This window comes from Elephantulus edwardii, unplaced genomic scaffold, assembly GCF_000299155.1.
Source record: "Elephantulus edwardii isolate Elephantulus edwardi_28Jun2011 unplaced genomic scaffold, EleEdw1.0 scaffold00013, whole genome shotgun sequence".
NCBI lineage: Eukaryota > Metazoa > Chordata > Mammalia > Macroscelidea > Macroscelididae > Elephantulus > Elephantulus edwardii.
In genome coordinates this window covers 4322006-4345358 of record NW_006399763.1, presented here as the reverse complement: position 1 = coordinate 4345358, position 23353 = coordinate 4322006, and the positions used below count along the sequence as shown (strand labels likewise).

Genomic DNA, 23353 nt, shown 5'->3' with positions numbered 1-23353 from the left:
GAAGCATAAATTCCAAGTACTTAATGTTTTTAATAATACAGCACCAGTGCAGGGTGTAGGGGGTGGTGGGGAAGAAACCCACAAGGATTGGCTCCCGTTAAGCACTGATTGAACCTGATTGAATTGTGCTGCAGCTTTCCTTTAGGGGAAAGCCTTGTTGGGGCGGCCACAGGGCAGCTTCAGTCAGAAAACAATCCAGTCTTTGTCTCCTCCTTTGTAGCAGAGCACTGTGTTAGTGTGTCAGCACTAATGCCACCAATACTTGAAATGGTTGCTGTTTCTGTTACAAGGTGATTGATTAGTTGTTGCCTTTATTTTTATTAACACTTAATGTATTAATTAGCCTGATTTCCTAGTTAAAGATGACCTAATGTGTGTACACAAATTACAGAGATCAGATGCCAAGTTATTAAAAAATTACTGGTGTTTTGTATTGAAAGTAATATTTAGCTTAAGATTTCTTAGGACATTTGTAAAAGCAAGTTAAAGCCAATAAGGTTTCTGATTAGTTTTTGTACCTAGAGATGGTTTTTACAACTGAAACTAATATTTCAGCTAAACAAAACATTGCTGAATACTGTTATTTGATAACAGTTGCTCTGTGTAATTTCTGTAAATTGTTCTGGAAAAGATGTAATATCCTAATGATAAAAAATTTTCAAACACAGTTATCTTTTAAAAATAGCTAATAATTTTATTTTTGGCCTATTAAAATATAAATATACAGCAAGCATTTGCATTCAGAGGCCAAAACTGGACTACAGTGTAAATTAATAAAAACACGTGGGCTTACTGAACATTTTGTCCTATTTAATATTAAAAATATAAGTTATGTAAATTAAGGGAAGACTTTCTTGTTAATAAAAACTTGCTAAAAAAAAAAAGAATTCCTTTTTCACCACATTCTCTTCAAGATTTATTACTTGTTACCCTGTTAAACTTTGCCACTGCTACTGGAGTGAGATAGTATGGAATTGTGGCTTTGATTTGCATCTCTCTCTTTTATTTTCTTATTATTTTTAAAATATTTTTTACCATTTGCCACTATACAATGTCAGTCTTTTTTTATCATGAATTCTTGCCCTTTTAAAAAAAGCATAATCCCTGTGATAGGCAGGGGAGATCATGACATTCTCCAGAAAAATGGGAGTAAGATATCACACTTACAGCTAACAATGCCATTAGCAGTTTGGTTCAGAGTCAGAATGGCAGTTTCCTAAAGAACATGAAACAATGAGGATAGCATACCTTGAACACGGAAGGGTTAGAAGGATCCTAGAATTTGAAAAAAGCTAGTTGCCAAAAAATATCTTGCCATTCTGCCTAAAGAACAAAATGGGACATGATGGCAGAAGGCTGTGAGTGTCTTTCTGAACGTGACAGAGGGAGCGAGAATAGGAAAAGCCTTCTCTGCCCCAGAGCAGAAAGCAGATAAAGACTCCATGGCCCAGCTCATGGTGCTTCCAGAGCCATACAAGCAGTAAGCGGTTCGTTTCTTCTTTGTGACCTCATGGACTTTACTCACAGTTCTGGTACGAAGAGTGAGGTTTATTAGAGAAATAGCTTGGGGAATGAGAGAGGCAAAGAATATCTCACATAGCAAACACAATTCCTTAATTAGTAAAAGTTCTGGTTTCAGTTCAGCAATCAAATCCAAATCATCCAGCAAAATTTGCCTCAGAGCAGTTAGAAGTCAGCTTCTCCTTCAAGCATTCAGCAAGAATCTCAAAAACCTTTTACCGTGGCCTTTATCTCAGGGCTTCTCTGGTTACAATTTGCCATAGTTTTCTACAGCAATGCCACAGTCTCTGCACCACCATCACCAAGGTCTCACCACTAGTCTCACTGGTATTAGGGTCTCACTCAAGTCTCTTTCAAGTCTAATTTGCATCTCTCTTTTTGCCAGTGATTTGGAGCATTTCTTCATGTGTCTGTTTGCCATTTGAATATCTTCCTCTGTGAAAATTCTTTCCATGTCTTTTGCCCATTTTATAATTGGGTTATCAGTCTATTTATTGTGGAGGCCCAGGAATATTCTGTAAACTTTTGTTATAAGACTCCTGTCTGAGAGATTACCAAATGTTTGTTCCCAGTCTGTAGGGTTTTCTTTTCACCCTGTTAGAAAAAGTTTTTGATGCACATATCGATTTAAAACAATACCTTTAATTTAAAAAAGTAAATGTGAAACAATTTCACAAAATTAAATGTAAAACAATTTTTAATGATTTTAAAATGCTTACAGTTAAAGAGAATTTAATAAGAAAATAGATGGATGAGAGAAATTGGGTCTTTCTTGTCTCTGTAATTTGGAGACATTCCATGGATGGCCAAGAGAATGAGTAGACATGTCTTAGAGAGGGTGCAGCCAAGTGCCCTTCAGAGGAAAGAAAGATGAGGCTTTGCCTCGCATACCTTGGTGCTAATCCTTGGAGAGAGACATGATGTTGGGAAGGGTGGAGGTTGGCAAAAGAGAAGACAACCCTCAACTAGATGGATTGACATGCTGACTGCTGCAGCGGGCTCTTTTGTGTCAGGAAGTGTGAGGATGGTGCAGGACAAGCCTAGGTTCGGATCTTTTGTTCATAGGGTTGTTTAGTCATACTTAACTTGATGGCACGTAAAGGTAACAACTTAATTTCTAATTTTATACATTTTCTTTTTTTTTTTTATCACAACCGTAGTCAAAGCTCATGTTTTCAACTCCAAGTAAAATTTCTTGGCTTACTTTTTTCCTCTTGAAAGAAGTGAGGAAAAAAGCAAAAAACAGGTGGCATTTCACCACCTCTCCCTGAAATAACAGTAAAAGGGGAATGAAAAGTTGGAGGAAAAGGATTGTTTTAGAGACTGTCTGAAGTGAAATTAATTGAGCTGTGAAAAGGAAGAAACAAAGAAATGGGCACTGTGTAAAAATTTGCTGAATGAAAAAAGATAGGTAGAGAAGATACTTTTGGTCCAGGAGCTAAGACACTGGAGAAGGAATCAGCGCATCAGCCCAGGACTTCTGCAAACTGCAACTAAGGGAGTTCTAGATAAATCAATACAAAGGCAGAAGAAAAGTACTGAATAACTCAATCATGAAAGGAGAGCTTCCCAACTAGAAAAAACAATTATTTCAGTGAAAACTTGGAGGGGGGGGAGAGAAGTTGATTCCATTAATTTCTCTTTTGGAAATAGTAAAAAGGATTTAAAAAATAAATCAAGGTTGCTAAATGTATTTATTTTAAGATTTCCATAATCAATCTCCATCTCTCCTGGCTATTTTTCCCCATTTTAGAAGATCTATTTTTGAAGATAACAGATTTTTTCTTTTTTAATGCAGTTCTTTAATGTCAAGCATACAGGAAAAAGGTAAGCCTCTCTAGTTCTTCTTCCTTGTCAGTTTCCTGGTTTGACACAATGTACAGAGAAGTCTCCTTTTGGGTGAAGGCACTTGACTTTCCTATGCCAAAGAGATACTTCATTTCATTGTTTTATGACACCAGAGGTCAAAGCTCAAAATTATAATGAAATAGTGTATTTTAAAACAATATAGCATTTTGTTGTCTTATTTCTAATACACTTCAGACACAAAGCAATCTCAGAAAATGGTTCTGACAGTCTTTGGCTTCTGACAGCCATAAATATGTAGCTATATTAGTAAGGGGGAAATAGAGAAATTAGTTTATTTGGGGGTTCTGAAATAATAATCTTACAATTGCACTTGACTTTTTTATTTAACAATAGGGAGACAGTTTCCTTTACTGTTGCAATACCAAATAAATCTACTTCCTTTCTGCACATATGAATCTAGTCATGCAAATGTACACTTGAATAGGTTACACATAGGAAAGAACATTAATCTTGGTGTCAAATTAAAGAGGCTAAAGGATCATCAATTCAATAATTTCCACAAATGAAAGAGTGATGACAAGACTATAAATGCACACTGTCACAGTAATGCCTATTTTAAATAGGATAGAGGTAAATGTAAATATGTGATATACTGTGGTTTCAGGCCTCACTTTGAGAACATGAAAGTAAAATTAATAAGAGAGCTAAGACAAATGTCAAATAACTAAAAGCAACCTCTTTATTAAAACATATAGATTGTGTTGAAAGGAGATTTATATGCATAAACCGAGCATATTTATACAAACAGAATTCTTTGTTGTAAACAACATATTTATGCCTTTAGAAAAACAAAGTTAACATAAGGAAATGCATCAGCTATGTAAGAAGTACATCTGTGTCACTGGTTATTTAGAAATATAAATCACTAATGCTTAATAGAATAGCCCCAGGAGTGACAGGATGGCAGTGCCTGAGGGTAAGTTTAGACAAGTCCAAGGCAAAATCACACTTTTCCATCTGATGTACAGCAAAAGGTTTATTATATGAAAATAACTATTAAAAAGTAACAGAACAAATTTAATTCTTTAAATGTCATTTATCAAAATAAGTGCAGACTAAGACTGTTTCAAAAACAAACCAAAACCCAGCTGGCCATGATGTTGTTGTTATTGTTACGTGCCATAAAGTTCAGTGTGACTCATAGTGACACTATGAACACGAGACTGCACCCAGTCCTATCCTGTGTCAGCTTCATCATCTCCGACACATATAAGCCCACTGCTGAAGTCACTGTGTTAATCCATCTCACTGAGAATCCTGTTCATCCAGCCATAGCAAGTAGTAATTCATACAGTCTGATGTGATAAATGAGGACCAGTATGAAACACAATGACAGCCAAATTTCCAAAGTGTAGCACTTTGACTTTACATTAATTCCCCAACATTCAGCATGTCTCACTGATACCTTGAGACTCAAATACTAAAATTTTAGACTTTGGAATAACCTCACCTTTATAGATTTCAGTGATGTCCCACATGAATACAATGCAGAACAACTGCTCTCAATGGTGTCAGAGAATTCATGCCTTATAGAAGCATTTTTAAATGTCTTAGTCCAGGATCTTTTTTATTTACCCAGAAGAAAGGAGCAGGCCTTTATTGAGGGTCTGAGAAACATGCCAGGTGACCATTCACACAGAGGATCAGAGTGGTGTCTAGCACAGGATCTTGCTAAGTGAAGTACTAAAATAAAAACTTACCCTTATGTTCCATATTTGAAAATGCAGGCATCAATTTTAAAACTCATTCTTAAATTCAAAATCTTATGTTAATTTGCACTTACATGGCTATAACTATAATAGTAAGAAGAGAAATACCAGAGGATTAATATACTTTCTATACTTAGAGATATTTAAAAACCCAAGTGTTACCTAAAGGCAATTACCTTGAAGACCTCTACTATCTTTAGGGCGATGCCAAAGGGAGAAAATAATTGACTTTGCTAATTTTACCCTTGGCAATTATAAAACAGCTCTGAATTTCATATGACTGTAGAATCCTTCATCTAATGGCCTGCCCCAGGAGAAGTGCAGAGATAAACACATCGTGTAGAAATTCAGACAAGAATCTAATAACATAAGAAAATGGGAAATGGTTAAGACTGTTGTCATAAAAAATTAAGTTGCTTCAAATATGCCAACTTTAATTACCAAATTAAATATACTCCTTCGAAGAAAAAGCAGGCTGTCACTCTGTAATAACAGTGACATGTTATGAACAGAAATTTGGTAAAGTTCCGCCTACTCCCTCATTGTTGTAGTCTCTATTTACATTGCTATTGCCATTAATTTATTTTTTATAAAATAAAAATTATTGAAATGAAAACAATTTTAAATAGGAATCTACTTTACCAATACATTAACTACATATAAATGTTGTCATTAGGTGCTGTCAAGTATGACTCATAGTGACCCTGTGAACAAAAGATCTAAATCTTGTTCTATTCTGGGCCATCCTCACACTTCCTGACACACAAGAGCCCAGTGCAGCAGTCATCGAGTCAATCCACCTGGTTTAGTGTCTTCCTCTCCTTCATCACCCTCCACTCTTCCCATCATTATATCCCTTTCTAAGGAATAGCCTCTCTTAGTAGCATAAGGAAATATATCAGCTATGTAAGGAGTACATCTGTGCCACTGGTTATTTAGAAATATAAATCACTAATGCTCAACAGAATAGCCCCCAGGAGTGATATGAAGGTAGTGCCCTAGGCTATGTACAAAGTATGTGAGGCAAAGCCACATCATTTTTGCCTCCAAAGAGCACTACGGCTGTACCTTCTCCAAGATATATCTGTGTGTTGTTCTCTTGGCCGTCGATGGGATGTTCAGGGCTCTTCACCAACACCACAGCTTAAAGGTATCAATTCTTCTTCTGTCATCCTTATTCATTGTTTAGTTCTCAGAGGCATAGCAAGTGACTGGAAAGACTATGGCCTGAATCAAATGCACTTTAGTCCTCAAACTCACATCATTACCCCTTAATAATTTGAAGAGATCCCTAACTGCAAATTTTCTTAGGTCAATGAGTCTCCAAGAAGGATAAGCCATCTACTTCCTAATTAACAGGCCTCTGAAAACTCTATGAACACTGAAGAAATGAGGATAATTATAGTGGTGTAGTTGTAGAGCCCAGATAGAAAGTCACTTGAAATGAGGAAAAACAATAAAAAACATCGTTTTATAACTGGAACATGGAATGTGTGTAGCTTGAATACTGGAAAACTGGAAATTGTTAAAAATGAAATGGAACACATGAACATCAACATACTTGGCATTAGTGAGATGAGATGGACCAGCTTAGGCCACTTTGAATCAGATCACCATATGGCATAATATGCAGGGAATGAAAAACTGAAGAATGGTGTGGCATCCATAGTATAAAACTACACACACACACACACACACACACACACACACACAAGGTTAATATTGCCTAAAAAAGTATTTATGATCACTCTTTCCTCAAACTAAATACTCCTAATAGTTAGTATTATACCTTATTAAAATAAACTGCTGAAAGACTCATTTAATAAAATTAGTCCACTTTTGAGCTCTGCGGAGCTCTGGCGGCACAGCGTTCAGTAAACTGTGCTGCTAACCCAGACGCTGTACTTCTCAGGTGCAGAAGCTCTGAGGAAGAAAGATGGGCTCTCTCTTTCCCTTGTAATTTACAGCCTAGGACACCTGATAGAAGGTCACTATCACTCAGAACTAACACAAGAGCAGTGTGTGTTTGTTTTCAGAGCCATAGCTTCAGTTCTTTGGCTCTTCTGATGGGACTACTACCAAGTATTTACATGAAAGTAACTGGCTCTGAATATGGGAAATTAGCTTTATCAAAGATAATTCTCGAGTTTCAAGCACTTTACCACTTACAAGCTCCGCAGTTTAACGTACTGTTCACATGATTTGGAAATCTTCTATTAGGAAAAAAGAAGGTGACTAAAAGACTGGATTTGGAGAAGATCAATCACAGAGCTCTGGACATGGTAGTTAAGGTCTTTCTTAGAAGTAAGTGAAGCATCTTTTGAAACTGACCTTGTATAATCTCCCAGTGACCTTCTGAAGAACAAGATGCATGAGATTCGTGTTCTAAATGAATAAGAGTCTTGAAAGAATAAAGCCTTCAGTTCAACATACAACTATCAAATTTGGAAGAATATCATGGTCTATAAATGAAAAGAAATCCTCATGACAGAAAAGCTGAGAAAATGAAAATTTAAAGGTGCCAGGCTGAGCAGAGACCATGAAGGTATGAAGTTCACTGCTGGAGAAGAAAACAACTGATCACTCCTATTTCAAGAAGCTTTGGTGTGAACTGTTGCTTGGATATGCGAAGATTTTTTTCTTTTCCTTTTCCCCCCGTCTCTTGTTCGTAGTTATTTATTTATTTTGCAAATCAAGCAGTGCCACTGAAATCTAGTGCCTAATGGAGCAGATGGTTGAGGTCTTAGACTCTGGAACAGATACAGTGATGCTTCTGAATGCAAAACACTAAAAGTGGATTTCATGGGCTGTGAATGTGATTTGATTTGATGAGAGCAAAAGCCTCCATTTTTGCTGAACTGAAACCACATTGAAATTTCTACAAAGTGGTTAAAATGAAGAATTAACTTCTTTGTGACATAATAAGATACACTTTAATTATATATAATCCCACCATTTTAACCTTATGTAAGATTTCATCAGAATAGGTCAAGGTAAGCAAAACTTGATAATCAGAGAAAACAGACAGAAAACAGTCTAAAGGTATCTTGGTTTTCTAAGGTTACAGCTAGGCTGAGGGTTAATCACAGAAATGTACATGGATTCAGTTATTTATAAAGCCATAAATCCACAGCATTCCCTGCCAAGTATGTGGTTTTAATCTATGAATGGTGACTATGTGTAGCTGGAGCTGGGTACGTATAGCTCGTAGCACTCTGAGAAAATGCCAGATGTCTACTTTGGGGCTTTCTTCTCTAAGCAAGGTCCAGGCTTCACTAGGGACCACAGCAGATATTATGAACAAGTTGTGGTTGTTGTTGTTGTTATGTGCTGTCGAGTCGCTTGCGACTCATAGTGACCCTATGTACAACAGCCCTAAACCCTGCTCTATCCTGTACCAACTGCACTGCCTCTGACACACCCATCTCGATTACCCCAGTCACTGAATCAATCCAGCTCATAGAGGGCCTTTCCCTCCTGCGCTGTCCATCCACCCTCCCAAGCATGATGTCCCTCTCGAAGGACTGGTCCCTCCTTACAACATGTCCAAAGTATGTTAGACGGAGCCTCAGAATCCTTGCCTCCAAGGAGCAGCCTGGTTTAACTCTCTCCAGGATGAATCTGTTTGTTTTCTTGGCAGTCCATGGTACATTCAATACTCTTCTCCAGCACCACAGCTCAAAGGCATCAATTCTCCTTTTATCCTTCCTAGTCATTGTCCAACTCTGATGCATAACAAGTGACTGCAAAGACCATGGTCTGTATCAGACACACCTTAGTCTCCAGAGAGACACAATTGCTCTTCAATACTTTGGAGAGGTCCCTGACAGCCGACTTTCCCATTGCAATACGTCTTTTAATTTCCTGGCTCTTGGTGCCAAGAGTGTTGACCGTGGAGCCAAGCAGACTGAAGTTGTTAACAATCTCAATCTCTTCACCATCCATCCTGATGCTGCCAATTGGTCCAGTGGTGAGCATCTTTGTCTTCTTGACATTGAGCCTCAATCCATACTGAAGGCTGCAGTCCTAGACCCTCTGCAGCAAGCATTTCAGGTCCTCTTCAGTTTCAGCAAGCAGGATTGTGTCATTTGTATAACGCAGATTGTTAACAGATCTTCCACCAATCCTGATGCCACACTTCTCCTCATAGAGTCCAGCCTCTCGGATAATCTGTTCTGCATACAGGTTGAAAAGGTATGGAGATAGGACACATCCTTGGCATACACCTTTCATATCATATGCATACGAACAAGTAAGATGGACTATATAGTCAGAGTGGCTCTTAGGGACAATGAATCAATCACTTATCTTCCTGCAAACATGTAAGTACTAGAGAATTTAGTGAGACCATCAAAGTAGGTTTATATGCAGAGAACAATTTTAGAATGAATCAAAATAGAAAGAATGTGCAAATGGTATTAAGTGTCTGGAGGAAGATCTGAGATTCTCTATAATACTACTTTATATAGCCAGTTCATGTCTTCTTTTAGTTTCCTTTTCATGTAGATGTAAACTGGATGATAAAAGCAGCAGACTATTTTCTCTCCTGAAATTAGTGGATCTCTGGGAAATATGTGTGAGCCAAAAACGTGGTGAGAAGGTTGGGTAGAGTGCTGCTTGTCTCCTGTGTCTACTCTCCTTTTCTTCCAGGGTTTTGCCTGGGCACCCAGTTGCCTATAATAAGTAGTATACTGCTTTGCCTCCCTTACAAACAGATGTCATCATATCATTAAATTCTTGACAAAGCGATGTAAGCAGGAGGACTATGAACAACTTCTGGAAAATGTTCGTAAAGAAGAGAAACCACACCATTGGTCATCCAAATTGCAACACTTGAGAGCAAAAGGGAAAGCTAAAATAATTACCATTTTATATTTTCGAAAAATATCACTTGTCAACAACTGCTCTTCTGATACTGGTGGACAAATTACTGAAAAAAACCAGACTGTCATCAAGTTGGTTTCAACTCACAGTGACCCCCTCTCGGGTTCCTAAGGGTGTAAATCATAATAGGAGGTGACTGTCCATCTTTTGCCTGCAGCCTCTGAGTTAGCAACACAAAACTTGATACCAATTGTGCTACCAGAGATCCCTGTTCATTAACTCTCAAAAACTCCTTGTGGATGAGTCGGAAGCAACTCAGAGTTGACCCCCCACCGCCAGCCCCATGAGGTTTCCAAGAATGTAAATCACACAGGAAGAGATTGTCCCATCTTTCTTCCAAAGAACTGCTGGTGCATTCAAACTGCCAAAGAATCATAGCTTTTGACTTAGCAGGGCAATGTCACCAGAATGCTACTAAAAACTAATTGTAAAAATAAAGTTTCAAAAGAAAGAAAAATAACATACCCATAGGTATAAAAACAAACGGAACTTCTTATATTGGTCATTTAACTTCTTATATTGGTCATTTAAATGTTAAAAAAAACCCACAGAATAATTATTCAGTACAGAGATTTTGGATTTTCATTCATTCATTGCTGCACCTTTTTCTTTACCCTTCTCCCCCCAGTTTGCTCCTCTCTTTGAAAAGCAAAAGATAAACTTCTTCATTGGTATACAATCCCCATGCCCCCGGCCCGCCCCTCCCCCCCCAAATGCACTCCACTATGCAACCTTAATTCTGGATTCCTGTGATAATCATAGTGTGCTATCATATATTACTTTTAAACTGTTCTCTCCATCATCTGTTTCAGTTCAGTATACATAATCTATCCAGGTTTTCTCAGTCTTACCCCAACCCTGATGTCAGTCACTTTCTACAGCAGTGGCACCATGCAGTATTTGTCCTTTTGTGACTGAGGTATTTTACTCAGCATAATGTCCTCCAGGGTCACCCATTTTGAATAATAATCTATTGAGAATTCTACTGAAGACAACTCTCAACAGTAACATATCAAGAATTTTAAATTAATGAGCCATAAAATATAACTGTGATGACTCTTTCTGTTAGTTTTATTTTAAAATATCATATTTTTGAAAACACATTCTTCAGGAAAAAATTCAATGCACCATAGTATTCCATTGTGTGAATATACCACAGCTTCTCTATCCATTCGTTTGTTGATGGGCACTTAGGTTGTTTCCAACTCCTTGCTATTGTGAACAAAACCACGATGAACATGGGTGTGCATATATCTGTCTGGATGGCAGTTATGGTGTCTTTAGGAAATATTCCCAGTAGTGAAATTGCTGGGTCAAATGGTATCTCTATTTGCAACTTTCTGAGAAAGCGCCACACCACTTTCCACACTGGTTGTATCATTTTACACTCCCACCAACAGTGAATAAAGGTTCCAGTCTCTCCACAACCTCGCCAGCGTTTGTTGCTAGCTGTTCTGTTAAATTTTGCTATTCTGACAGGGGTGAGATGGTATCTCATAGTTGTCTTGATTTGCATCTCTCTCAGAGCTAGGGATTTTGAACATTTCTTCATGTCTTGTTGGTCATCTGAATGTTGTCTTTGGTGAAGTGTCTGTTCATATCCTGTGCCCATTTTCCTATTGGATTATTTACCTTTTTCTTGTTGTGGTGCTCAAGTATTTTATAAATTCTAGATATAAGTCCCTTACCTGACATGTCATTACCAAATACTTTTTCCCAGTCTGTGGCTTCCCTTTTTACCCTGTTGGAGAAGTTTTTGGATGTGTATAAGGATTTGATTCTTAGAAGGTCCCATTCATCTATTTTATCTTCTCCTGGTTGTAGATTTTTTAGGATACTTGGAAGACTGTTTATGTTGTGGATTAGGACTATTATGGTTCGTCCAAGTTTTTCTTTAATGAAGCTTATAGTCCTTGGTTTTAGTCCTAGGTCCATGATCCACCTTGAGTTGGTTTTTGTATATGGAGTTAGGTGTGGATCTTGCTTGAGTCTTCCACAGATATTTTTCCAACACCATTTGTTAAAAAGGCTGTCGTTTCCCCACTTAATTGATTTAATCTCCTTGTCAAAAATCAGTTGACCATAAGTAGATGGGCTGAATTCCGGGTTCTCAATTCTATTCTATTGATCTATGTGTCTGTCATTGTACCAGTACCATGCTGTCTTAACCACCACAGCAGTGTAGTAGGATTTGAAATCAGGGAGTGAGATGCCTCCTACCTTTTTTCTATTTTTAAGGAGTGCTTTGCTTATTCAGGGCTTCTTTCCATTCCAAATGAAACTGGAGATTACCTTTTCCATCTTGTTGAAGAATGGGCTTGGTATTTGTATTGGGATTGCGTTGAACGTGTAAATTGCCTTTGGTGGTATTGCCATTTTCACAATATTGAGTCTTCTTATCCATGAGCAAGGGATATTCATCCACTTCTCCAGGTCTTTTTTTGTCTCTTGTAGTAATGTTTTGTAATTTTCCTTGAATGGATCCTTTGTGCTTCTGGTTAGATTTACTCCTAAGTATTTAATCTTGTTATTAGCTATTGTGAAGGGAACTGTTTTTCTTAGCTCCAGCTAATATATCGTATTTTTAAATTGAGTTACTTTGCAAGCTCAAAGAAAATCTGTTAAATTGAGTTGTTGAATGCCATCAAGTAGAGCATGTTTCATAGCGACCCTATGAACAAAAGGCCTGAAGCCTTTCTATAATCACTGTCATTTATCAAAGTTCATAGGGTTTCCTAATTATAAATATTTTTTAAATTCTAAATATTTTTAAGAATATAAGAGGGGAAGGTTAAAAAACAAATTCTCAAAATGTCTACACAGTAAAGAATCATCTAGGTTAAAAAAAAAGAGCAAGAAAATAAATTAAAAAACACCAGCACTACCACAACAATCCTACAAGAAACCCTCCCGATTGTTAAAAGTATGAACAAAAAAGCCTAAACAGAAATGTGCCAAAATATTAACAGTGATTATGTTTAGACAATATTTCACTCAAACTCACTGCGATCAAGTCACTTCCAATTCACTGTGGCCCTCCACTGGATTTATGAGGCTGTAAAGCTTCACAGGCGGAGCTCTGGTGGCTGAGAGGTAAGCTGTGCTGCAATCCCAAAGGCATGCAGTTCTTTCTAATCCACCAGCTTCTCAGAGGGGAGAGGGTTGGGTACATTCTTCCCTTGTGATTAACCGCCTCTGAAAACCCACTGGAAAGTCAGCTACGGGTTGATTCAAACTAGAAGGCACACAGCAACAACAAACAACAAATCTTAACAGGAGATTGCCCATCTTTCTCCCATGGACCAGCTGGGTAATTTGAACTCCTGAAAACACTTGATCTTTTGGTTAGCCAACACAACATAGTACAGACTGTACCACCCCAGTGCCTCATGTTTCGTTTGAACATTTATAAGTACTGATATAGTTAATACATAACTTCATCCACAGGGGAGGGGGGCAGAATATAAATTAATCTAAGAACTCTGGCTCAGCCCTTAACATTTTTACCAAATAAGTAATGTGCCCCAGGGGTCAGATGAGAGTCACATCTAGACACAACCCACATGGCTGAGGTTTACCTTGGTATTCTGCAGCAGAGCAAGTCCATTGCAGGCATTTGCTAGAAGAAAGTCTCCACTCAGGATAGCTATTTTATTTCCAAACTGCATGTCTTTCAGTGGCCCATCAGAAGACTGCAATTCATTTAGATTGACAATCCCACGATGCACAAGAAGAGCCGTATGGATAAGTTCTGTGATCTCTGCCAAACTTCTTTGACTAAAACAGAAAAATGAGATGCATATTAGCATAGAATATTATATCAATATACCATGTTATCAGCCAGACTTTGGTTTTCAAAATCAAACATTTCCTAAAATATTCCTTTTTAAAATGAAACTTTTAATAAAGGACTTTCCATTGAATAGTTATAGATCCCAATAACTTTCTTCTCTGTAATATCCTATTCTTTTTTCCATGAGCCACCAGCCCTCCTCAGAGAGAAGGAGGGTGGTGAGGGCCATTGTCCACAATTCCATTCATGTACTTTACTTGAAGATACCAACATTTCTCCAGCATTTCCAATATTCCAAGCTTCAGAAAGAGAATGATTGCTAGGTACTTATTCATTCATTCTTTCTTTCCTCTCTCTATTAACAATTACTTGGTTATATGCAAAGCAGAAATTAAAAGTATTCATCTCCGCAGAACCCCTTGCTGCTGAAAGGGATCCAAGGTCTCTGTAAATGTTCATTGAAATTAATAACAATTTAAAAAAAAATTAAAAAAGAAGGGATCATGTGAATATCCTGGTCAATGAAGCATAAGTTGTTGTTGTTGTCATGTGCCGCCGAGTTGCCTGTGACTCACACTGACCCTATGTCCAACAGTCCTAAACCCTGCTCTATCCTGGGCCAATCTTACTTTATCTGATACACCCATTACCCCAGTCACTGAATCAATCCATCTCATGGAGGGTCTTCCTCTCTTGTGTTGTCCCTCCACCCTCCCAAACATGACATCCCTCTCCAAGGACTGATCTCACCTTGGAACATGTCCAAAGTATGCCAGATAAAGCTTCAGAATCCTTGCCTCCAAGGAGCAGCCTGCCTTAACCCTCTCTAGGATGAACTTGTTTGTTCTCTTAGCAGTCCATGGTATATTCAATACTCTTCTCCAGCACCACAGCTCAAAGGCATCAATTCTCCTTCTATTATCCCTAGTCATTGTCCAGCTTTCTGATGCATACCAAGTGACTGCAAAGACCATGGCCTCTATCAGGCACCCTTTAGTCTCCAGACTGACATGGTTGCTCTTCAGTACTTTGGAGAGGTCTCTGACAGCAGACTTTCCAATACAATTTATCTTTTCATTTCCTGGCTGCTGGTACCAAGAATGTTGATTGTAGAGCCAAGTAAACCACAGCTGTTACCAATCTCAATCTCTTTACCATCTATCCTGATGCTGACAATTGTCCCAGGGGTGAGAATCTGTTTTCTTGATGTTGAACTTCTATAGAAGGCTGCAGTCCTTTACCTCCTGCAGCAGGCGCTTCAGGGCTAGAAAGGGATTCGAAAAAATTACTTTACTATCTTTCTGATATAAAAAGGCAGACTCATTTGGTGCATACCTTTGGCCTTATGCCATCTTCCTATCTGGAAGGTACTTTAGATTTAAAGATCTTAATGAAGGCCTCCAACCTAAGGGTCTCAAGACTCCATGCTGTTGAGTCAGTGCTGACCCACAGCAACCCTCCATCAGTTTTCCAAGGCTGTCAATGATCACAGGAGGAGCCTGCCTTGAAGTTGCTGTTGGACTCAAACCACCAGACACACGCAGCCTTTGTGTTAGGAGTGCAACTTACTTATAAGGACCAGAGGCCCCAAATCTAAGAATGGTAAGACAAAAGCAAAGAAGTCTAGTTTTGAATTATTTTGTTGAGAGGTTCTACCAACTGCGATGTATTCTCATTATCTGAGGATAAATTAAACCCTGTGCTCTTTTAAGCCACTTTGTTAATGTCCTGCTGTATGAAATAAAATAATTCAACAAAGTCCTGAAAGATGTAATCAATAACCCCATGCCACAAAAATAGTAAAATCCAACTTTTATTAAAATCACACACCCAAAAAAATTTACATTTTAAAAAAGATCAAAATAAACAGAAGAGGAGAAAAAAAACTCAACAGTAAAAAACATTTGGATTTTGGCACTCTGCTTTTTTCACCTACTATTACTTCTCAGAAGCAATTCTACATTCTTTTTACAGGCAAAATATCCTTGTCCTGCTTAATCTCTACAGACCCTGTTGTATGGATACCCTATATAATTTTTGTTCTTACAGGATGAGTGATCTGCTGATCCAACTTTATATTTTTATACAAAGTTTTGGTTTGCTGTGTTTTTGTTTTTTTCTTTAACACAGAATTAGTTTAAGTGTTGCCTCTTCTGTGGCTTCCTTAGTTTAAGTGTTGCTTCTTCTGTGGTGTCTTCTGTCATTTCTGGGTTACCATCTAAAAACATTTGAAGGTAGCAGTGGCTTGGTGGTAAGGAATTGCGCTGTCAACAAAAAGGTATGTAGTTCAAATACTCCAGATACTCTATAGGAGAAAGATGAACAATCATCTCCCATGTTATTTACTCCCTCTGAAAATCCAACGGAGGATTAGTTATGAATCTTCAGACTCAAAGGTAAACATCAACAACCAACATTGTAATTTTATCTTTATTCCTCTTTTTTCCTGCTATTCCTATCCTCACTAAACTGTATGTTATACTTTGTTTCCCTCTGTTGTTTATAAAGAAATGTTAAGTGAATAACTTTATGTAGCAAATAAAATCTACCAAAGGAAGTTATAGAATATTTAGTTTCAAAAGTGAAGGAATGATACAAACTAAAAAACTAGACTTTATAAATCAGAGTTGGAAGTGATCCCTGAGGTCAATTAGCCTCCAACTAGCCCCTTTCAGGAGTAGGGCTGTTGATAATTCTAATTATTAGAAGTTGCTCCTTATATTAATGTAAAATCTTTCATTTATTGAAGTGTTAACATCAAAGTTGGTATTAAAATAGCAGAAATGCAATTATGTCTCACCACCCAGGGAAGGGAGATGAAACAAATGACATGGGCTTGCTTTCTCAGTCTAGTTTTTCTTTTGCTTTCTCCAAACTTCTCCCTTCCCTCCCCTCCCCTCGATTCCCTCCTTCCCCTCTCCCCTCCCCCTCCCCTCCCTTCCTTTCCTCCTTCCTTTCTTCCTTTCCTTTTTTCTTGTCTTTCGTTCCCTCATTTTTTCCTAAAATAAATACAATATAGAGAAAAATAAAATACATATATTTGTTCACTTAGCTTAATAGTCACATTGTTGTTGTTATGTGCCATCGAGTCATTTGTGACTCATAGAGACCCTATGTACAAGAGCCCTAAATGTCGTTCTATCCTGTGCCAACCTTGCTGTCTTAAACAGATTCATTCCCACCACTCCACTCACAGAATCAATCCATCTCATCGAGGGTCTTCCTCTCCTGCGCCATCCCTCCACTCTCCCAAACATGTTGCCCCTCTCCAAGGACCAGTCCCTCCTTGCAACATGTCCAAAGTATGTCAGATGAATCTTCAGAATCCTTGACTTCAAGGAGCATTCTGGCTTCACCCTCTCCAGGACAAACCTATTTGTTCTCTTAGCAGTCCATGGTATATTCAACACTATTCTCCAGGACCACAGCTCAAAGGCATCAATTCTCTTTCTATCATCCCTATTCACTGTCCAACTCTCTGATGCATAGCACGTAATTACATTACAAATATTTATGCTTCCCCCTTCAAATAATTTTTTAAAGACATATTCTAAAACCAGCCTTTCTACTTTTGAAATTTTCAAATACATAAAAGTCAAATGAACAGGAATAAAGAACCCCTGTGGACGTAAAAGGGAGCTCTGGTACCTAACTTCATATCCGCCGCCACCCACCCCTTCAATAAAACAGCTTCAGTTTGCTTGGTTCCACAATCAACACTCTTGGTACCAGCAGCTAAGAAATCAAAAGACAAATTGCATTGGGAAAACCTGCTATCAGGGATCTCTTCAGAGTAATGAAGATGTCAGTCTAGAGACTAAGGTGAACCTAATCCAAGTTATGGTCTTAGTAATTACTTGTTACATACCAGAGCGCTGGACAATGACCAAGGATGATAGAAGAATAATTGATGCCTTTGAGTTGTGGTGCTGGAGAAGAGTCTTGAACATACCATGGACTGCTAAGAGAACAAACATATCTTTCCTAGACTGAAACCAGGCTGCTCCTTGGAGGCATGAAATTTGAAGCTCCATCTCACATACTTTGGGCATGTTGTGAGGAGGGACCAGTCATTGGAGAAGTAAGTACATTATGCTTGCAGGGGTAGAGGGGCAGCACAGGACAAGAATAGTCATGATAAGATGGATTGACTCAGTGACTAGAGAAATGGGATTAAGTCTGTAGGAGTTATTAAGATTGGCTCAAGGTAAGGCAGGATTCAGAGCTATTGTACATAGGGTTGCTATGTTGCAAGGGACTCATTGTGACAAAACTACAACAATAACATTGTAGAGGTGAAAAAAACGCTTAATTCTAAAGAGCACTCTGAGGGTAAAATGGAGAAAAATGTATTCCATCAGTCTTTTAACTCATTTTATAGCAAAATCCAAACCACAGAAATCTGACCCTAATGTATGAGTCATTCCACATATTCTATAGGCCTTGTCTAGTATGCAAGTCCTTAAATAGGTGTCAGGGTGTCTGTTATTAGCTTAGTCTACAACCACAGAGTATTCCTCACTGTGTCCACTCACCATACCAATGTCAGCTATTTTCCTCCCTCAGAAAATTGTATGCATGTACTTAAAAATTATATTTGGTATTTTTATGATTCCTAAATTTATCTTAGGATATTTGCATATCAATAGAGCTAATGTTCTCTTTTTATAGCAATAGAAACTGTTAATTAATAGAAGAATAGACTTAGTTTATATGTCATTTTCTTTGATTTTTCCACAACAGATTTCCTTCTAGATCTCTGCCAGTTTTGTTTTTTATACTTCCTTATGTTAGCCCTTGGAAGCAAGAGTGGCATCCACTTCCTAAACAACATGCCTCTAGAAACTCTTATGAACTGTGAGAAAGAACAATAGTTGTAGAAGGGCTTCAGGGATTTTGTTCATAGGGTCACTATCGTGCCTGACTTGATGGCAATCAACAACGTTATCCCAGTTCTATTTATTGTTTGACCTTCTGCTCTTTCTCTGTATATATCTCCACTAGAAAGTTTAATCACTCTTCTGTGGCTTTTATCCTTTGGGCTTGTCAGGAGGGCCGTGCCTGGAAGAAGACATTATGCGGAGAATAGTGGTGAGTCAAAGAATGAGAGGAAGACCCTTCACAAGCTGGAGCAACACAGTGACTGGAAGGAACTCCAGCATGTGGGAGATAGTGAGGATGGTACAAGACATGGCAAGGTTTAGATCTGTTGTTCATATATGGTTGCTACAGGTCATGATTGAACCAATGGTATCAACAACAGCAACAACAATTGAATTAGATTAAAACCTCTGACTTGTAAGGTTTCTGAATATTTATCTGTGACCATGACTGCCATTTCTTCCAATCTCTAACTTCACTCTGGGTGAAAGATTACAAAGTTAATTAGTTAGAAAAAGATTACAAAGTTAATTACTTTTCAACAGTTGTTAATTCATGCTTATCATTTTCATCTACCTACTTTCCTCCCCTTATAGATTATTTGGAAGTAATCACCAACTGTGTCATTTCATCTGCAAATATTTTAAATATCTTATTTAAAAAATATCTAGTAGTGATAATGACTACTACCTGATAAGTAAATTACTTTGAACAATTAATGACTTATATGTTGGTTGTTATTGTTGTTCTGTGCCACTGAGTTGCTTATGACTCATAGTGACTCTATTTACAAGAGCCCTAAACGCTGCTCACCTGTGCCAACCTCACCATCTCCGACACACTCAATCCCACCACCCCAATTACAGAATTGATCCATCTCATCGAGGGTCTTCCTCTCCTGGGCCATCCCTCCACTCTCCCAAACAGGATGTCCCTCTCTAAGGACTTCCTTGCAACATGCCCAAAGTATGGCAGATGAAGCTTCAGAATCCTTGACTCCAAGGAGCATTCCAGCTTCACTCTCTCCAGGACAAAGCTGTTTGTTCTCCTGGCAGTCTTCTCCAGAACCTTATATACTTTAGATACAATACATTTGAAAGCATACTATTAAGGAGAATGGAGAATGGGGATTCCAGAACACTTGACTGTGCTTATGCAAAACCTATTCGTGGACCAGGAAGGAGTCCTCAGAACAGAGTAGGCAAACACTGTATGATTCAAAATCAGGAAACGAGTGCATCAGGGATATCCTGTCTTCATAATTTTTCAATCTATATGCAGAACAGATCATTTGGGAGGCTGGGATTTATGAGAAGGAATGTAGCATCAGGATTGGAGGAAGACTCATCAACAACCTATGATTTGCAGATGACACAGACTTCTTTGCTGAAACTGAGGAGGGCCTGAAGTGCTTGCTGCAGGTCAAGGACTGTAGTCTTCAATATGGACTGAAGCTCAACATCAAGACAAAGATTCACCACTGGGCCAACTGGCAACACCATGATGGATGCAGAAGAGACTGAGGTTGTTAACAGTTATGGTTTGCTTGGCTCCATAATCAACACTCTTGGTACCAGCAGTCAGGAAATCAAAAGACAAATTACATTAGGTAAATCTGCTCTCAGGGACCTCTTCAGAGTACTGAGAAGCAATAAAGTCAGTTTACAGATGAAGGTGCACCTGATCTAGACCATAGTCTGCAATTACTTGCTATGCATCAGAGAGCTGGACAAAGTCATGACTAAGGATGACAAAAGAAGAATTAATTCCTGTAAGTTAGGGTGCTGGAGAAGAGTACTGAGATACGATGGGATGCCAAGAAAACAAACTGGTCTTGCTTGGAGAGGGTGAAACCAATTTTTCCTTGGTGGCTAGGATTTTGAAGCTCCATCTCATATACTTGGGCATATGGCCAGGAGGGACTGATCCTTGGAGAAGGACATCATGCTCAAAAGGATGGAGGAACAGCACAGAAGAGGAAGACCCTGGATGAAATGGATTGGTACAGTAACTGAGGTAGTGAGGGTAGGTGTGTTGGAGTCAGTGAGCTCAGGATAGGGCAGGCTTCAGGGCTGTTGTACATAGTGACTATGAGTCAGGCAACTTGATGGTACATAACAACAACAACCTATTACCTATTTATTAACAGATTAGTAAGTAAATAAAAGAATTTAAAACTCACAACAATTCTGATATGAGAGCATTATTATGTTTTCTTAAGCTCATTGCTACAGAGTCAGAACTGACTCACTGCTGAGTATCCAGGTTTTCTGAGGCTGTAAATTATAAGAAGACTGTTTACCTTCCTTCACCTTTGGAGCCTCTGGTAGATTTGAACAGCCAGAGGCATCATCCTTTGGTTAGCTTGGTGCTTGTGGATTCAGAGAAGCATGACTTTAGGGTTATCAGTGCGATTTCCTACAGATTAGAAAAGGAGGACATCTGCTAAAGCAGAAAATGTGCATACCATTTATTTCAACTACAAAATTCTACTGAATATCATGATGATACATGTTTGTTTGTAATGTACTGTTGCTGAGTACTGTCGATTCAGACCCAATTCATTACTGACCCTCCAGAGATTGTCAGAGGCAATGAATGGTACCGGAGGAGACTGCCCATCTGTTTCCTTCAGAGCAATTTATTCAAACTGTGTGCCTTTGGATTGGCACACAATTCCTTACAACTAAGCCATCAGATCTCCTTTTGTTTGTAACAGCATACATCACACAGTGTCATATTAATAAAAAGATAGGAAACAATTTCATTGTTGTAGTTATGTGCTGTTGAGTTGCTTGTGACCCATAGCAACTCTATGCACAGCAGCTCTGAATATTTCCTGTTCTGAGCCAGTCTCACTAATTTCGATACACCAAACCCCATTGCCCTAGTCACTGTATCAATCCATCTCTTCCAGGGTCTTCCTCTTCTGAGCTATCCCTCCACCCTTCTGAGTGTGATGCCCTTTTCAATGACCAGTCTCTCCTGGCTACATGCCCAAAGATTGTTGATTGTGGAGCCTAGCAAGCTGTAATTGTTAATAATCTCAATCTCTTCTCCACCTATCATGGTTTTGCCAATTTGCCCAGTTTCTTCTTGATGTTGAGCTTCAATCCATATTGAAGACTACAGTCCTTGACCTTCTACAGCAATTGCTTCAGGTTCTCTTCAGTTTCAGCAAGCAAGGTTGTGTCATCTGCATATTGTAGGTTGTTGATGAGACTTTCTCCAATCTTGATACCACACTCCTCCTCATAAATCTCAGCCTCCCAAATGATCAGTTCTGCATATAGATTGAAAATATATGGAGACAGGGCACATCCCTGACACAGTCCCTTCCTGATTTTGAACCATGCAGGTTTCCCTGCTCTGTTCTGAGGACTGCTGCCTGGTCCAAGTATAGGTTTCATATATGCACAATCAAGTGTTCTGGGATTTCCATTTTTTTTTAAGGTTAGCCATAATTTGTGGTAGTACAATTCGTGGCACTCTGGTGATGCAGTTGGTAGGGAGCTGTGCTTCCAACTCAAAGGTGGTGCCTCTTTGGTAGTTCCAAGCCACCAGCAGCTCCTTGGGAGAAAGATGGGCAATCTCCTCCAGTGTGATTCACAGCCTAGGAAAACTCGCTGGCGTTTCAAGTATAACTTCTGGCTAAAAGATGATAAGATGGTATTTTGTGTATATATATAGGGTGTGTGTGTGTGTGTGTGTGTGTGTGTGTGTGTGTGTGTGTTCAGCTCAATAAAATTTGATTAATTTATGTTCTTTATTTTTATTCAAAAGAATTTGTTTTGCTGTCACAAAAATGAGATTACCACATCACCAACAGTAGCAGAGTCCGTGGAGTCATATCAATGATAGAGTTCAGTAGGTTTTCCCAATGTCCCAAAGATTATAAAGGCGGGTAGAGGCAGGGGGTGGGGAAAGAAAATACTGAAAACAAAACCAAAATAGATGATAACTTTGGAGAAAAGATGTGACAGCCTCTTATTGTTAGCTGCATTTCAGCAAAATCAAGTACAGTCTGACTTGAATAAACCCTTCATACCAGCTCCAGCACCTTAACTGTACCCTGTTAGTAGCAATCAGCTCACTGGACTCCCCATCTGGCAGTGTCCTCCGGCACACAGCACTAACAAATTCATTTGTTTCATCTTTTCGGTCTTTGTTCAGAACAATTTTGACTGTGTCAAACTTAAAAGTTAGTAATGCCTTAGAAAGTCCATTATAGTAAAGATAGAGTTGTTCTCAATTCCACAACCTATATAATCTTCATTGCAGGCCAGGCCTACAAAGGTTTTTTCATTGATATGACCTTTGAAGGAACGTAGGCAATGTTGTTGTTGTTGTTATGTGCCGTTGAGTCGTTTGCGACTCATAGCGATCCCTAAGCACAACAGCCCTAAACCGTGCTCTATCCTGCGCCAACCGCACTGCCTCTGACACACCCATCCTGATTACCCCAGTCACCGAATCAATCCATCTCATAGAGGGTCTTCCCCTCCTGCGCTGTCCCCCCACCCTCCCAAGTATGATGTCCTTCTCCAAGGACCCTTCCCTCCTGGCTACATGTCCAAAGTATGTCAGACGAAGCCCCAGAATCCTTGCCTCCAAGGAGTAGCTTGGTTTAATCCTCTCCAAGATGAATCTGTTGTTTTCCTGGCAGTCCATGGTACATTCAGTACTCTTCTCCAGC

At 38.8% G+C, this 23353-nt stretch overlaps 1 protein-coding gene across 1 annotated transcript in view; it reads right to left on the bottom strand.

The window, feature by feature from the left end:
- The window catches only part of PDSS2 (prenyl (decaprenyl) diphosphate synthase, subunit 2), a 489995-nt gene that overhangs the window by 217682 nt on the left and 248960 nt on the right, over positions 1-23353 (bottom strand). Inside the window, exon 3 of the mRNA XM_006881173.1 lies at positions 13562-13760. Within this exon, the coding sequence (XP_006881235.1) occupies positions 13562-13760 (199 nt within the window). The remainder of the gene's footprint in view (positions 1-13561; positions 13761-23353) is intronic.